This window comes from Brugia malayi (assembly GCF_000002995.4).
Source record: "Brugia malayi strain FR3 genome assembly, contig: Bm_159, whole genome shotgun sequence".
Classification (NCBI taxonomy): domain Eukaryota; kingdom Metazoa; phylum Nematoda; class Chromadorea; order Rhabditida; family Onchocercidae; genus Brugia; species Brugia malayi.
In genome coordinates this window covers 1-17,658 of record NW_025062388.1, presented here as the reverse complement: position 1 = coordinate 17,658, position 17,658 = coordinate 1, and the positions used below count along the sequence as shown (strand labels likewise).

The window sequence follows — 17,658 nt, the reverse complement described above, 5'->3', positions numbered from 1 at the left end:
ATTTTAACAGTGACACAACGCTAATTTTTATTATTTCTTTGCAAAATTATTTCCATATGTATAAAATTGATAGCATTTTATTTTCATTAATCAAAATTGTTGGGTGATGATCATAAGCAATGAAAACGTTTAATGATAACATTATTATTAATGATAATAAATGATGATAAAATTATAGTAATACTAATAATAACAAGGCTAATTCAAATTATGCAAATATACTATTTCTTTAATATAATTTAAAAGCATAATTCTTCAGTTTTCCGCATATGTTATGAAAAAGAATGGATTAGTAAGCGAAAAGAGCTATCCATATGGGAAAAAGCATGGGTCATGTGAAATGAAAAGTGCACGATTTGGAAAACCTGTTGCCACCTTTACAGTAAGCCGTGTTACACCTTTATTATTTAAAGCACTTCTGGCAAAGGACGGTGGTTACAAGAATTTTATTGTCAACTAAATTCAGAAATTATAAAGAAGGTAAGAAAATTTGTTTAATTAAATTTAAAATTTGAAGAGACGAAATGAACAAAAATTGTTAAAAGACGAAAAGTTGAATAATAAGGTAAAGAAAAATGATTAAATTTGTAATAATTTAATGCAAATTAAAGAATAATAAAAATTTAAGAAGTTTATCTATTATTTATTATTTAATTAATTTATACCTTTTCAACTAAAATTACAAATTTTAGGCATCAATTAGATGTGAATAATTTGCAGGAATATTTAGTGATCAATGCGACGAAGGTTTTTATTCACATACGGTATTAGCGGTTGGATTTACAAATAATATATTTTAATAAAAACAGGCAAAAATTTTCTCTTATTTAAATTTTTTGACTGAATTTTGAACAATTTATTGTGCTATTTTATTTTATTTAAATTAGAAGCTTAAAACATATTTTGCTTTTTTGTCGTCTTTCTATTTCTATTTATTTAAAACCTATGGTAAATTGAAATTGTTACCAAGATAATGCGTTCACTTTGCATTCTCAATTTTTAATTCAAGAAAAAGTTTACAACAATGAAAAAATTGATAGCAATTTTATATTAACATCATTATTTTAAATGAATAAATCATTTATAATGTTATTAATTTCTTCTTCCTTTAAATCAAAGAAATTGTTTATAAAATTGATAAGTTATACATCATTTTGATAGTATTATATAGACTTGCGGCAAAAAGAAAAAAAGGAAAGCTAATTGCGTTATATATGTTGGATAGTTCATTTTTAAAATATACTACAATCTTTTTTTTTTTTTTTTAAATCAATGAAAAAATTAAACTAATGAATAAATTGATAATAATTAATTTTCAGTTGGGGCACCGATTGGGCGAAAAAGGATATATGCGTATTTCGATAAATCCAAAAGAAAATTGTAATTTATATCTTGAATCACTTGCTGCAATGTGAAAAAAAAGAACAATTCGACTATTCATTTTATTATATTTGAATTATTATGAAATATCGAAATATCCGAATTTGACTGTAACAAATATACAAATTAATGCATTCAGTGGTGCGATTACACAATAAAACATTCATCAGATTAATCATAACTTATTGGAATAAAATGAAAAAAAATTAAATTAGCAGAGAAAAAATAATTATTGAAGCTAGTTTATAGGAGTTGTTAATGAAATGTCAAAAAAATATTTCTCGATAAATATTAAAATTCAAATTCTGTAGTGGAGCTAATAAAAAGGTTCTGAATAACACATTTTACTTCACTTTTTTTTCACAGTTGGTCACATATCTTTGTCATACGACTTTATATATATGGATGCCTACAAAATAATTTCTCAATATTCGAGTTAAAATCTTAACGTGAAGACATCAAACGTAAAAAGAGCTATCGCAGACGTAAAAAAAAAACGAATTTCCATGCTTTTTTCCTATTTTCGACATTGCACATATTTTCGATACATTTAGAATATTGAAGAATCAAAAATAATCATAATGATTGATGAAAAAGAATGAAACCATTCACAATTCAGGATTAAAAAAATTCTAAACTTTATTTATTGATAGAACTGGAATCTGCAACAACAACAAAAAAAATTGTAACCAATAATTTGCAATTTCAACAAACGCATTATGCTGCACTTTCACATATGCATATATTATTATTAATTCAAACTTTTTCAACAATATCTCTAACTATTTCCTTTTAAATTTAATATTTAAAAAATTTTCTCTTCTGCTAAAGCAAACGCTTTCGCCATTCCTTTGTCCTGTTTAACATGTTCAATCAATAAATGGTTAAACTTTTAGCATATAATTTACACTGGAAAAAATTTTCCCTTTTCTTTTCAAAATGCATGCGGTAAAGGGCTTTGCTCGTTCGAAAGCTCCTCGGTGACAGTCTTAATCCATAACAATCTGTCCTGAATGATTAAGTTGTGAAATATGGCAAATTTTGCAGGATTTTTAGCTATGGTTAAGAGTGATTTTCAGTTGGGTTGAGATAAAAATTATCATTAATCGAAGTTATTGAACAGTACTAGAAAAATTGAGGAAGTAGATTCGAGGGAGCAGTGATCGCGAACCAATTTCCCACCTCTTTTAAGCGCGTGATTACCGTAAATAAAGAGTTGTACCCTAATGGATGACCTTTACTCTTTTTACAGTTAAAGTTAGATTTTAATGCTACATCAATTATTTATAAAAGTAAATGCCACACTGGAAGACCTTTACAATTCTCAAAGCAAAGGATGAAATAAAGAGTAGACAACTTACCTGTCAACAATCAAATCTGTATTTGGCTATCAAGTCGAGAAGACTTTACCAATAATTAATATTTTGATAATGTATGTAGTTCGTACATTTTTTCCTTAATTAGAAAAAATTTTCCATTAAAATTAAGAGCATTTTCAACACATAATCAATGTAGAGCAATTCAACACATTCTTTGTTGCAAATGATATTGAGAACGGATTTCTCATTGAAACGCGAGAGAGATCTAGAAAAGGTGACCTAATCAAAGCATACCTCCACTTTCCACCTGGTGACTAATCGCAGCATAGACATTTTCTGATCGAATAGAAAAAAAAAAAAAAACTCATGGGCTCTACTCTAACTGTCCACGTAACTTATCACGACTCAACATCAACAGTGCTGCCTTCATGAAATTTGTCGCCATGAAGAAGCCAAAACTTATAATGCTTGCGTAGAAGATTTAAAAAATTTATATTTGAGAGAGGTTATATATGGGGTAATAGGAATATAATATTCCTTTATCAACAGAAGCAGTATTGCATAAATTATTGGTTGAGAAAAATTGAAGCAAAGTAGTGGAAGTCCCTTTTTGTGGGATCGAATTGTCTCTTCGGTTGAATTCTCCTGATTTCCGATGAAATCCTTTGCTCCACTCAATGACCTCTCCTTATATAGCAAGCAATATATGCAAACAAAGTATATGATCTACAATAAGTTGAACTGCCGAAAAAATAATAGGTTTGAAAAGAGCTGTTGACCACCTGGTTTAGAAGCAAATCTAATCACTAGCTGATAAGCCCTTAAAACAAAGTTGTTAACCTCGTAGATTCCAACATAATTTACATAACAATGGTGTCAACTAAATGAGGAGCTGATACCGTGTCAACAATATATGAAAGATTTACAGCCTAAACATAAGATGGGAACAAAGTGAAGTAACTTTTTGGTCAGAAGAGTAGATGATCTAGTTATGTTCACTTGACTTACTTTAGGTTTGTAGACTTGAACTGAATTCTTGTCTACGAGCAAGATCAACCCAGATATCGTTTATTTTCTTTATAAATGTGAATCGATATAACATACAGTTGAATAATTGAAAGAATGACAGAATAAATGGTACTGTTGAGTAGGAGGACGAGAAGACTGCCATCGATCGTTTCTTTGTTATTAACTGATTAGAGAAGATTTTTAAGGGTGTAGGAAGTGGGTTTGGCTAACATTTACAATGAAGAACAAAGAAGACAGATGTACATTTACTATTTGAGGTTTAGATAAAGCATTCATTGTTTCAAAAAAATGGGATATAACAAAGGAATAACGAATTTGGTTTATAGGATGAATCATTAGCATTATTCTTGGTGTGTAATACTTTTTAGGTTTTTTGATAATAGTTGCCAGTATATTCACTTATAAATCAGAGATATAGTTTTGAAATGATTGCAAGTGAAAGATTGCAGTCAAGTTTTATCAATATCTGTTATCTCCGATACCTCGGAAACCAGAAAGCTATCTCTTGTAGTTTTATAAACATACCTGCAAACAAGGTCCAAGTAGTGTCACCACCAAATATAAGCATTTTTTATAGATGTCTTTATCTTCATATGTACAGAAATGCGTCCTTTTTCGTTCATTCGCTAATTTAAGCACTTAAATTTCCATTTTTAGCTATAATCATTTATGTTAACAAGCAAGAGAGAGAGAAAGAGAGAGAAGTCAAAGTATATTATCCTATCAAAAATAATGTGCATTGTGAATAATTCCACTATTTGCAAACATAATCTGAATAAGATGGTGTGCTGAAAGCTTAGAAATGTAGAAAACTACAGTTCCGTTCAGTTAAAAATAACAGTTAAATAGTTAAAAAATTTATCTTTCTTTAAAGCTAACAAGCTTACTTTAACTTTCTCCTTTAAGCTTTCTGTTTTTAATGCTTTCATAAATTTCGTTTCCCCTTGATTCCTGCAAAGTAAAATTGCTGTAATTTGAGGAATTGTGAAGTAAATAATTACAAGAAAGAATGTCGATGAATTTTCATAAACCTTATAAACTGATACAAAACCGCCCTCGCCAAGTTTTACAACAACAATCCATGTCCACTACCCGATCCTTTTCATAAAGATATAGTAAATAATAACGAACTTTGCTAGAATGACTTTCTCCTTATTACTTTATTGTGGAGAGAAATATTATCAATAATATTAATTATTTATATGAATTATTAATTACAGGGTATGTTCTTGGTACAATTCAACTGATACCATTTTGTTCTAACTCAATACTACTGTTACAACCTGTACTGAAGAGATTGCAATTTGCGTAGCATGCAACGTGGTTTTCCGCAATAAAAGTGACATCGATGTTGGTTGGTCTGTGTAGGGAAGATATGTACATGTGACCTACATGTGACATTTTGGTAGCTGGAAATTAAGTCGGTCTGAGCTGTTAGAAAGGAGGAATGAGCTGTTGATAAATGATTTGTAATGATTAAGGCAGTTCATTGAAATGTGCACTTCTTCTCGAATTATTGCGTAACACTGTAAACATTTGTTTTTATTGCTTTTGAATGATTAGTTATTTAAATATGCTATTTTTTAAGATAATTAATTGAAGAAGGTTGTTGTAATGACTGTTTATATTTGTCCAGAAACTGGAGATGATGGTAATGATGGTAGCGAGCTGAAACCTTTAAGGTAATTTTGGTACTTTTGTCTTCGTAGATAAAAAGTTTCGAAGAAGCAAGATTAAGAAGGCTATGTTAAATTGGTATAAACTTCTGGAGTTTTTTGCGTTAAATTAAATTTCGATAATTGACTGCAGGACGCTTTATCAGGCGATGATAATTACTAAGTCTTCCAAAGGTGACTTCTTAATAAGGACAAAGAAAGATGGAAAACAAGTATGGGAAGCTGCTTCAAAGACGGCATTGAAGAAAAGTTGGAAACGTTACGAGCAAGAAATGTTGAAGAATGAAAAAGTTGCTGCAAAGGTGAGATTTGTTTTTTTTTTTTTTTTTTTTTTTTTTTTTTGAAAATATGAATTGAGTAGTTTGCTTGTTAGAAAAGATGGTGAGGCGAGGTGTTACTTTAATTTATTAGCGAAAAATGAATTAAAAAATAGCTTCGTATAACAAATATTTAATGAGTAGCGTTGAATAAGTTGTTCGTATTTTTTAGATGTTAGAGAAGGATGCGACAGAAGTGGGAGTAAAAGCAGCCCTTGAAGAAGCCAAAAAAGTGCAAATAGAACTGGACACGAGTCTGTCATATATCACTGGTGTGAAGATTCGTGATCTAGTTAAGCACCGTAATGAACGTGTTTGCATCAAAGGATGGATTCATAGAATGCGTCGACAAGGTATTTTACAATTATTATTCGTTGATTATCACAACTGGTTGTTCAGTGAAATAGATTATTGTTTGAGATATTTTTTTTTTTTGTAAAGATTACATATACATTCATAATATGTTCGTTTTTGTGTATTTAGGAAAGTCACTGATGTTTTTCATCCTTCGAGATGGGACTGGTTTCCTTCAAGTACTACTCATGGATAAATTGGTTAGTTATTTTTTATGCGGTCTAGGATTGATAGAAAAATTTTGATAACAACCAGAAAATAATAATGAGCTATTGATTATATAGATGATACCATTCCCTGTAGAACAAAGAGTTTATTAATTAAACTTTTTTTAGTGCCAGACGTATGACGCTCTCACTGTGAATACTGAATGCACGGTTGAGATATACGGCGCAATAAAGGAAGTTCCGGAAGGTAAAGAGGCACCGAACGGGCACGAGTTAATAGCTGATTTTTGGAAAATAATAGGAAATGCACCTTCTGGAGGTAATGTCCAATTATTTCGTTCATTTTTTTATTTATTTTATCCTATGGTATTGTATTTTTATTTTTTGTAATTGTAATCCATGTGCCGTAAATTAATTTTTAAAATAGAATAATTGAGACTGCATATGAAGTACTTTAAACAATATATATGCTTACGTTGGTGATATTTTGAAATATTTTTTTAGATAATCATAGAACTTTTCAGAAAAGAAGTAGAAATTCTTGGTGAATATCTGAAAGGACTTAGAGAATGTGTTTATGGGGAAAAGTTGACAGTTATCCATCCATTCTGAGAGCCATCCATATTGCGTACTGTTAGATTTAATCGAGCATAAAGAATATGAAACTTGCTACGTCTGGTCATGATATATTTCATCATATACTGATGTATAGTTAGCTTATTTCACCGTACTATTAAGTTACATTGTTATACACTAATAGAAATAGATAAGAAAATTCTAATTTCGATAGTTTATATTCATTGTAGGCATTGATAATGTGTTAAACGAAGAAGCAAGTGTCGACAAAATGTTGGACAATAGACATTTGGTTATTCGAGGTGAAAATGCTGCTGCATTGCTACGTTTGAGAGCAGCTGCTACTCGAGCAATGCGGGAACATTTCTATAATGCTGGCTATGTGGAAGTTGCACCACCGACTTTAGTGCAAACGCAGGTTACATATTTGATGAAATGTTGTTTAGGACAATATATGTATATCGATAAAATAATTGAAAATTATCTTTTTCTAGGTAGAAGGTGGATCAACGTTATTTAATCTGGACTATTTTGGTGAGCAATCTTTTCTTACGCAGTCATCACAGCTCTATCTAGAAACTTGCATTCCCACTCTTGGTGATGTCTTCTGCATTGCTCAGTCTTACAGGTTTGTATGCATTATTCTCATTTTTATACAGGAATGATTTCAAAAAGGCAACATTTTTAGCGAACATACATTTTTTATGTGTCACCATAATGCGGCGGCGCCAGTTGGTTTCCAATAATCATAATCATTGTGAAATTTTTTGGCGTTAACGATTAGCAAAATTTTAGAGTGATATTGCCATCTAATAATTAAAAGCTTAATAATAATGCTTTATTGTAACTGAAATATAATAATATATTGTGTTAATGTTGTTTTAAGTAGTAGTTTTATTGCTACTTAAACTGCTCGTTAAGACTACTAGTAAGGAAGAGAGAGAGAAAGATGAGATTTATTTTATGAATGGAAAACACTAGTTGATAAATTAGAAGAAATTGCAGACTTTATGTGAATGTTATTCGGTTTTTATCAATATTTTTAATCATTCTTATTATTGAGAATGCTTTTTTAAGGGCGGAAAAATCTCGCACTCGTCGACACTTGGCGGAATATGCACATGTTGAAGCCGAGTGTCCTTTCATAACGCTGGATGATTTGATGGAGAAAATTGAAGAACTCGTTTGCGACACAGTGGATCGACTTTTAGCTGACGAGGAGGCAAAAAAATTATTGGAACACATTAATCCGGTTATTTTTTCTCTCGTTTTTGATTTTTTTTTAGATGATATGCTACATTTTTAGCGTATATTTTCAGTACTTATTTCTATGCTTTAAAAAAGTCAGTTATAATAGGAAAAAAGTTTAAAACATTCGATGAGTATAAACTTCTGTCTTTTGTTTCGATATATTCTTACTTCAGAAGATTAATTTTTTCTCAAAGATCAGTAATTATTCTAAAAAACATATAGTTAATAAGGTTGTTCTTTATTAGAGTTATATAATATATACACGAGGAGTTTTCTTTCACTGATACTTTACGTTTTCCTTTGTTTATCAATGATAATTGCCTTTTATCCTCTTTTTGCAGAAATTTCAACCGCCAGAAAGACCATTTTTAAGAATGGAATACAAGGATGCTATTAAATGGTTGCAAGAACACAATGTTGAGAATGAATTTGGTAATACTTTTACTTATGGGGAAGATATTGCTGAAGCAGCGGAACGTTTCATGACTGATACCATCAATAAGGTGAGTATTTGCGGAATTATTTTTGGGTACATTTAAATTAGGCGCTGCCGTTTGGAGTTAGAATTTGTAACTAGTTTTAAGAAATTGACTTTAATGCTTGTTCACGTCCAATGTGAAAAATGATTTATTCATTTTTTTGACTATAGCAAGAATATAATAGGAAAGGTATATATTTTGAACAGAATTTGATAGTTCCAGAGATTCGAATTAACAGAAATAATTTTTACTCCTCTTTTTGTTTATATTTGTGAATTATTTTATAGCCTATTCTACTGAATCGTTTCCCGAGCGAAATTAAGGCATTTTATATGCAGAGGGATGCAAAGGATAATACCTTAACAGAATCTGTTGATCTTCTTATGCCTGGCGTTGGCGAAATTGTTGGTGGCAGTATGAGAATTTGGAAGGTATATTACTCTCAAAACTTCACTAATAGATATTTCAAAAAAGGAATTTTCTAGAGTTTTCTTATTCATTTTTTTCGTTTTTTTTTTTTCTCTTTAACAATTTCTTTATATATTTTAGTTCGATGAACTATCGAAAGCTTTTAAAAATGTGGAAATTGACCCGAAACCGTATTACTGGTACTTGGATCAACGTTTATATGGCACCTGTCCTCATGGTGGCTATGGACTTGGCTTGGAACGTTTTATTTGTTGGTTAACAAACACCAATCATATTCGCGATGTGTGTCTTTACCCACGCTTTGTTGGTCGATGTGTCCCATAAATATCATTTGGAAACTTACTTTTTCGTGATCAAGTGAAAGAAAAGGGAATGACATCGTTTAATTGTTATGGTCTGTGTATCATTTTCTGCTTCTCACTGATTGTGATAAGCTGTGTTGTTGAAAAATATTTTATATAAATTATATAAGTTATTGCAGGAGTTGCTTTTGTTGTTATCGCGAAGTTTTTTGCTTAACTTTTGTTTCTCTTGCTTTTTATAATGCAGTAAACATATTACATTATATGCTTCTATTTCAGCATATATATAAGAAATGATGGATGTTGCAGAAGTACAAAAAAAAGAACCCTTAACTTCTGCTTACGCTGTTATATGTATGTATGAGAATATTTAATTCATACAACAAAATGTAACGATACGCTTAGTTACATTAAAAAAAATATTTAAGGTAAAAATGTGCAACTTAGTGCTTCCATTCTGATGTCATTTTTACAAGTAATAATCGTTAAGCTGATCTAATAATTGTTGAGATGTCATTTATACAATTTACCTTAAGTACTCTTGATGTCACAATGAATACTGTGAAAGCAGCAAGAAGTTCAGCATAGTCGTTGTTGATATTCAATTAAGAATCTTTTTCCTGAACAGCCAGAATAAAAAAAAAAAAAGAATTGTAAACAATTCTCCTTTCGGACTTAAAATTTCAGGAAGGAAATCAGCAAGAGAAATTGCTTTCTAACCTATCTTCCACTCCTTTACTCCTCACTCCCACTTACAAAACATAAATTTCCGTTTACGGTGAAAAAATGAAATCTAATCCGGAAATATATGTGGAACACATTTGAAGATCTCTTCGTCTATTTTTTCGCATCATTTTATAATTTTGGAGCTACAACATTCCTCCTCGATCAAAAGACCAAGAATTTTTCGCAACTTCCAAAGCCAAAGTCAGTCAATGATGTTTACTTTGCTGTATGTTGTAAATGCAATGGTAAAGTCCGTTGGTAGATTTACCCATGTTAGAAATGTTACATTGTAGTAGTACTACACAGTAAACATTTCTATCCTATCTATGTACTTACTCAAACTGCAGTCTTCCGTAATATCACGTAGATTCACTTATATACGTGTTTAAAAGTCAAAGATAATTGCAGAGACAATGGAAATCTTCAATACTACAGTAAAATTTATATCAGCATTAAAGGATATGATCAACAAATATATTATTCATTGCAAAATTTCCAGCTGGCTGTCAACAGATTGACATTCTTCGTACTGCAACACTCCTTTGAATGCTTCAACGATGTAATCATTCATCAACAGAAGAAAAATTTGAATTTTCATTATTGAAATTTCCAGGCTAATAAAATTCTTTGTTATTAATAAGCAATAAAATTTTTCCTGGAAACGAAAGTCTAATACTTAAGTGATGCAGAAATAGAAAAAAATATCAAATTCATTATGCAAACTAATCGAAAATGACATCAAGCGAGAATTTAAAAGTACTGGAAAGCTAAAATTAATGATCAAATTCATTTCTTTGCCAGAAATATGTTTAATTTCATCGATTTTTCGCTTAATGAAGTTTGTATTTTATCATTTAGTTTGAAGTTTGTATTTTATCATTTATCATTTAAACTACTTATCAATTGTATTTAAATCAAAAATGTTCGTAAAAAATAAACTATTGAAGTAATGGAAGGATTTCTTAATATATAAAAAGTATTTCAATTTTATTAAATTGAAATGCAAAGTATTACTGTTCAAAATGTATACAGTAATTAAAAAAAATAGGAAAACTATGTTACCCATAGAGATTTTCTTTCATAATAGAACTTATTGCTATTACAAGAATTCATATAAAAAATGAAGAATACTTTTTTTTTTTTTTTTTTTTAGATAAACGTGACAAATCGTAAAAAAGCTACAGCTGTGATGAATTTGAATTAACTTTTTGGTCAGAGGAGTAGATGATTTAGGTTAGTTAAATTTACTTGATTTACTTTAGGTTTGTAGAAGTTGAACTGAACCTTTTGTTTCTTGTCTACGAGCAAGATCAACCCAGATATCAAGGAGGACGAGAAGACTGCCATCGATTGTTTCTTTGTTATTAACTGATTAGAGAAGATTTTTAAGGGTGTAGGAAGTGGGCTTGGCTAACATTTACAATGAAGAACAAAGAAGACAGATGTACATTTACTATTTGGGGTTTAGATAAAGGATTCACCGTTTCAAAAAAATGGGATATAACAAAGGAATAACGAATTGGTTTATAGTGATGAATCATTAGCATTATTCTAAACCATTTAGTGTGTAATAAGAATTTTTCGATTTACCGACAGTAACTGCAATTGGCCATCACAATTTCCATCATTATACTTCTACTAAATCGAGAAGAATTATGGGTCCTCGGGTATAAATATATCATTCAGACTCTGTCCTTCTTTTTGGTGTGAGGATGTGTCGTATACAATCCTAATTTTGGTTTCAGACTTGTTTGCAATTAGTATTACGATGATAGTAGCAATTGGAAATGATGTTTTTATCATATCTTAGCCAACAATTATGGAGCAGTTAATGGCTCCAAGCTATAGCTAAATCAGCACAATAAAATTCATCCGATTCATCATAGCAATCTACGAAACCATCGCATCGTTGCGATCGCAAAATACATTTACGATTATCACGACAAGGGAACATGCGCTCATCATGCATGCAAATCGATACAGCTGCAACAATTTGTATTAATAAACTTTAAACAAATTCAAGAAAGCCAAAGAATTCAAAAGCAAAAACATTTCGAACACTTATTTTTTAACACTGATACAAAGAAATAGTTTTCATAAAGAAGGGAATGAAGAAACACTTACGACATTCCATTTCATCATCTCCATTTCTACAATTGTACGATTCATCACACCGATATATTAAATTGAGACATCTGAAATACTTATCTTGAAAAATTTGACATTTAATTTACGATGTAAATAGACTTATCCCTAAAAAAAAGAGAAGAAAAATGATATTTCCGATAAATAGAAGAGACCAAAAGAACAAACGAGAAGGGCGGAAGTGAACTCTTTTGGATTGATAATATGTCAGAAGATTAATTAATTATATTTCGTAAATGGTAAGTTTCTACTGTATTACTATAACGTGAATATTTAGTGCTTGCAAAAAAAGTAGCGAACTTTTTTATGTGATTTTATAAATCTAAAATCAATGAGATGAAACCAATGATCCGTAAAATTTCAAATCATTTGCGATAGAAAAATATTACTATTCTGAAAATTTTTGCTCAAAGTTGATCGCAATAAGACTGAATGTCTATAAAACAGGAATTGAATTTAGATCTGTTTCTAGCAGGAAGAATTCTTATAACAAATTTTCTCTGATTCCTTAATTATTAATTCAAAAAAAGAAAAAAATTATTTAATTCGAAAATGATACTTGTGATCCGGCCGTGAGCACAGTAACTGATGTTTCGTACAGTTTGGTTCACAAAGACCGCTTTCATGCATGATAAATCCTTCGGCGCATAGACATTGCTGTCCTGAACCGTCAAGCTTCGGTACACAGATATGTTGGCATGTTGTCACTTCACAAATATTAGGAGCTGAAGTATAATTAAGTTGTAATTGAATGAAAAAACATTTCACAGCAAACTGGTAGGATTCTAGTAAATTTTGAAGCTTGTTTTTTAGATCTAGAAGCTTTTTTTATTTATTCACGTAAGTATTACAAAAAAGATTATGGCATACCTTCCATTTGCATAAAAGGATGATATGCCTTGAGGGAATACGGTGGCAATACAGTCTCCATCAGCCTTGTTGAGTTTTGACCGGTAAGTTTATTAGCAAAAAGAATTCCACGACGAGTCCAGTCGCTCCAAAAGATCGTATCGTCAAATATCGTTAATCCGAAAACATGCGGCACCAACTTATCGTCACTGATTACATTTCGTCGACCCGTTCCATCCAAATTTGCCATTCTAGATTAAAGGTTAGAATAAAAATCATGAGAAAATTTTAAATGAGGAGTTCTTCCTGCTACATTCAAATTATGATACTAATCGGAAATTTATATAATATAATCTTCGCCTTAACCAGAAAACATTTAAAAAAATTAATGAACTCAATAACGTCGCGGAAAGCATCGGCCCAGTAAAGACGTTCTGCGAAATAATCGATAGCTAGTGCATTTGGCCAAACTAAACTTTCAGTGACGATCTTTTTTGCTTGAGTACCGTCCATAGCAAGACGGACTATAAATGGTTTCACTCCCCAGTCGCTTGCAAACAGTTCACTGTAAAGAATGTATTTGCATGGAGAACCATGAATCACAAGAATTTCTAACAATTTTATATCCTATTTTCGAGGAGAGTGTTTTGAGAGTAGACAAAGCACAAGGAAAAAGTTGAATCTTATGTTACTTAAGCAAGATATCATCTAATTTAGCCAAATTTTGCTTGACAATTGTCACATTATATAGAAGAAAACATGAAGGTCCCACCATTTACAATCTGATACTGCAATGAATGCCGGATGAATAGTGTCAGTTTTTTTTTAGTATTAGTTACGCTGCTTGATTATTGCAGATAGGAAATGTTAGTTCAATATTAGTTACAAAGTAACTTCAAAACTATGAAATGTTTTTCAGGAAAGAAAAAAGAACCGTATCGAAGGATAAGCGACCAAAGCTCGAGGCAATTGAAAAAATCCATCATAAAGTAATGCTCTATAAAGACCATCAAGACGTTGCACATGTAATTGCTTGTAACGTAGAGTATACAAATTCCTGAATGGTACCTGATCTCGTTTTTTTTAACATTATTTCAAATCTATGCTTAATTTTTTTTCATTTTCTTTCAGAAGCAGAGATGACTGTGCCTTTGAAAGAATGTAAATTATTAAAATCTACTTCATGTAAATTATTAAATCAATGATCGAATTGATAATTTGATGAAATGCCCTATGCTTTCAATTGTAATCCATAAGATCTGATAGATTTTTGAAGCTATTGCATTTTCACTATACTATCATCATTGCCGTTGCTATTAAGAGAGATGGAATTGTTTCTAAATAGTTTTACATGAAAAAAAAAAAACCTTATTATATTTTAGTTTAATAATGCTATGACGATTAAAGTAAGTTAGTAACCTATGTATCCAATCAATAGCGATTCCTTCTGTACCTTCAATATCATGGTTTTGTATGATATGTACTCTGTTTCTATCAAGCAAATTTACATACTGAATTGAATTTCTCGTTAGATCCACATAGTATAATTTCTTTTCCTGGAACTCAATTTAATGCTATAACTCTTTTTTTTTTTTGTGTGTGTGTATACAAATGAAAACAATGAAGAAATTCTGAAAAGATTCAAAATTTTCAAAGCGGTTAAAAAACAATAGTGAATCTTTTTTATGAAATGATCTACCTTCAAGTCGTAGTCGAACATGGCCACTTTTTCAGCTCTATTGCTAGGTACCAACTTAAGCTGAGATTTTGCATTATATGTTATATTCCATACACTATGAGAATGAGCCAAGAAAAACACGACAGATTCTGGAAGTATATCATCAGGTTTACATGTCTATTACTCCCTTATCGATTATAATGAAATTGAAATACCTCACTTAATGAATTTGCTCTTGTTCAAAAAAATATTACTAAGCCATTCTATAAACAAGCATTACTGAAAAAAATTAAAGTAATAAATATAACGAATAACCATTATCAGTTCGATAGCACCGACGATTATTTCGAGCCAGTCTATACAAAGGGCCAAAACACTCACAATCATAGCTACCTTGCTTATTGATACACTTCTGCGAACAAAAATGTTTATTGGATGCGCATTCATCTACATCTAAATTTCAATAAGATATAATTATGATAAGTATGATCTATAAGGTATAAGTATGGTCGAATTTTTTTGTTTTTACTTTGTTTCTATCACTATTTTTATCAAATCATTCAACATCATAATAATATTTTCCACATTTAAGTGAAATTGCCACGACTCGCAATTTAAAACTTGAAGTGAACTTTCTAAAATGACTGTTGATTAAAGAATTAAAAGTAAGAAAAAGTCTCAAATCTCAAGATTATCTTAAAGCTGAATAATCATTCAAATGTTCCTAAATTACTTAAACCTAATATCAAATCACTAAATTGAACTATGAAATTCTTCTCTAAAAATATGCAAAAGATATCGGTTCGTGATGATTCCGCGGATAAAAGTGAGCTATCGTACTTACCAACACATTTTGCCAAATGTTTGTTATAATAGAAACCCTCTGGACATTTGATTACTTTGCAATTATTACATGTCTGGAGATCAGAATTACTGCTAGCATCTATAACATTTATAATATTTCCGGAGTCAACTTTTGCATGAATGAAATATTTATTTATTTCCACAACTTACCATTAATCAAAAATTACTGTTGATCATTAATTATTAGGAATTTAAAATTCTTCCTCTTAAAAGTATTCTTCCTTTGTTAAGCCTGATGATCATTGATATTCTGAATTGTACCGGTGATATTATCTATTATGATTGATAAAAAAATAAACATTTTAGTATGTAAGAGTTGAATTACAAATAAGCACCAACTAGCAATGTTTTCATTGAGATCAGCTGTTGGTTGTCGATCTGACCAATCAGGAACGGTTTCATTCAGATTAGCTTTTGGATGTCGATCTGACCGATCAGGAACGGTTTCATTGAGATCAGCTGTTGGTTGTCGATCTGACCATCAGGAACGGTTTCATTCAGATCAGCTGTTGGTTGTCGATCTGACCAATCAGGAACGGTTTCATTCAGATCAGCTGTTGGTTGTCGATCTGACCAATCAGGAACGGTTCCATTCATATCAGCTGTTGGTTGTCGATCTGACCAATCAGGAACGGTTTCATTCGAGATCAGCTGTTGGTTGTCGATCTGACCAATCAGGAACGGTTTCATTCAGATTAGCTTTTGGTTGTCGATCTGACCAATCAGGAACGGTTTCATTCAGACCAGCTGTTGGTTGTCGATCTGACCAATCAGGAACGGTTTCATTCAGATCAGCTGTTGGTTGTCGATCTGACCAATCAGGAACGGTTTCATTCAGATCAGCTGTTGGTTGTCGATCTGAGCAATCAGGAACGGTTTCATTCAGATCAGCTGTTGGTTGTCGATCTGAGCAATCAGGAACGGTTTCATTCAGATCAGCTGTTGGTTGTCGATCTGACCAATCAGGAACGGTTTCATTCAGATCAGCTGTTGGTTGTCGATCTGACCAATCAGGAACGGTTTCATTCAGATCAGCTGTTGGTTGTCGATCTGACCAATCAGGAACGGTTTCATTCAGATCAGCTGTTGGTTGTCGATCTGACCAATCAGGAACGGTTTCATTCAGATCAGCTGTTAGTTGCCGAATTAACCGACCAAAAACAATTTCATTATGGTTAGCCGTTGGTTGCCGCAAATAACAGTTGCTATTATTCGGATTAATCAGTATCTCAAAGTAGTTTTGCAAAGCCTATAAAAAAAGAAATAACTGTTTACGACAATCATTTAAGAATTTATTAGAGACAGCCATAAAACATTTGAATCATACATTTCTAATTTTATTGAGTCAATAAATTCTGCACCTGTCATTACAAAATCTTTTTTTCAAAAAAATTCCCCTTCTTTCAAAATTGTTACAAAAAAAGTGTTAAAATACTAAAAGAGATTCGAAATGGTAAAATTTCAAGCAGTTGGATTACTCAATAAAAATAACAAACCTCTGCAGTTTTTGGACATACTTCGTAAAAAGATTCAGTGATTCCACAGCCAAGGTATCGTTTGGCAAAGTTACACCATTCAGATGAGAAATCAGATGTTTTCTTATTTAAAATTCTTTCCTAAGTTTAAAAATGTCTTGAATTAAAAAAAAAAAATGAAATTAAACGATAATCATCCAATCTTTATATTTCAAGACATCATTAGTTGTAAAGTATTTGCAAGAGCAGTTGTGAAATCAAACAATGATTATACCAGTCAGCTGGTAACCTTAAGGTAAATTAAATTGAAAGGCTTTAATACTGATATTTTAATATTTTAAGTATGAAGCAAAATAAAGAACCGTTTTCAAAAGAGAATTATATGCATCTGAGAAAAGATCAACATTTGAGCAATCACTTTGATTACAAATTGAATGAAGCTTTTCTATGCAGCTTTCTTGATTTAATAATGAATTAATGAAGCTATTGCTACAGTAATAATCATAAATCTTTTCCAGATGTGTATTCATTTTCCTGAAAAGTAGCTGAAATATTGATACTTCCTGATTAATACAAAAATGTAAGACTGAATGAGCTTACACAGATTTGAATCTGTGCCAGTTTTAGTACCATACGGAACAC

The 17,658-nt window shown here is 31.0% G+C and overlaps 4 protein-coding genes across 5 annotated transcripts; 2 read left to right on the top strand and 2 right to left on the bottom strand.

Moving 5' to 3' along the window:
* Positions 1–274: 274 nt before the first annotated feature.
* On the top strand, positions 275–800 carry Bm17267 (Uncharacterized protein; the record flags this gene model as incomplete). The annotated part of the gene is made up of 2 exons (XM_043083067.1): positions 275–431; positions 721–800. The coding sequence occupies 2 exons, from the start codon at positions 275–277 to the stop codon at positions 798–800; spliced, it is 237 nt and encodes a 78-aa protein (XP_042939001.1).
* A 4,542-nt stretch (positions 801–5,342) lies between these two features.
* On the top strand, positions 5,343–9,301 carry Bma-nars-1.1 (Asparaginyl-tRNA synthetase, cytoplasmic, putative; the record flags this gene model as incomplete). Of its 2 annotated transcripts, XM_043083065.1 has the most annotated exons (11): positions 5,343–5,410; positions 5,538–5,706; positions 5,894–6,074; positions 6,205–6,275; positions 6,411–6,561; positions 7,049–7,236; positions 7,313–7,446; positions 7,896–8,070; positions 8,411–8,572; positions 8,836–8,979; positions 9,098–9,301. In XM_043083065.1, 11 exons carry the CDS (start codon positions 5,343–5,345, stop codon positions 9,299–9,301), a joined length of 1,647 nt encoding a protein of 548 aa, XP_042938999.1. The 2 variants fall into 2 exon arrangements, with proteins under 2 accessions (XP_042938999.1, XP_042939000.1); XM_043083066.1 differs by lacking the exons at positions 5,343–5,410; positions 5,538–5,706; positions 5,894–6,074; positions 6,205–6,275; positions 6,411–6,561 and having other exon boundaries at positions 7,090–7,236.
* A 2,532-nt stretch (positions 9,302–11,833) lies between these two features.
* Bm10239 (Uncharacterized protein) lies at positions 11,834–16,138 on the bottom strand (the record flags this gene model as incomplete). Its single annotated transcript, XM_043083064.1, has 11 exons — positions 11,834–11,988; positions 12,130–12,200; positions 12,710–12,875; positions 13,021–13,250; positions 13,394–13,564; positions 13,934–14,056; positions 14,419–14,555; positions 14,699–14,826; positions 14,993–15,130; positions 15,522–15,620; positions 15,973–16,138. The coding sequence occupies 11 exons, from the start codon at positions 16,136–16,138 to the stop codon at positions 11,834–11,836; spliced, it is 1,584 nt and encodes a 527-aa protein (XP_042938998.1).
* A 40-nt stretch (positions 16,139–16,178) lies between these two features.
* Bm17266 (Uncharacterized protein) lies at positions 16,179–17,157 on the bottom strand (the record flags this gene model as incomplete). The annotated part of the gene is made up of 2 exons (XM_043083063.1): positions 16,179–16,790; positions 17,038–17,157. Coding segments are annotated over 2 exons (732 nt in total), but the record flags the coding sequence as incomplete, so codon positions are not given.
* Positions 17,158–17,658: the final 501 nt, after the last annotated feature.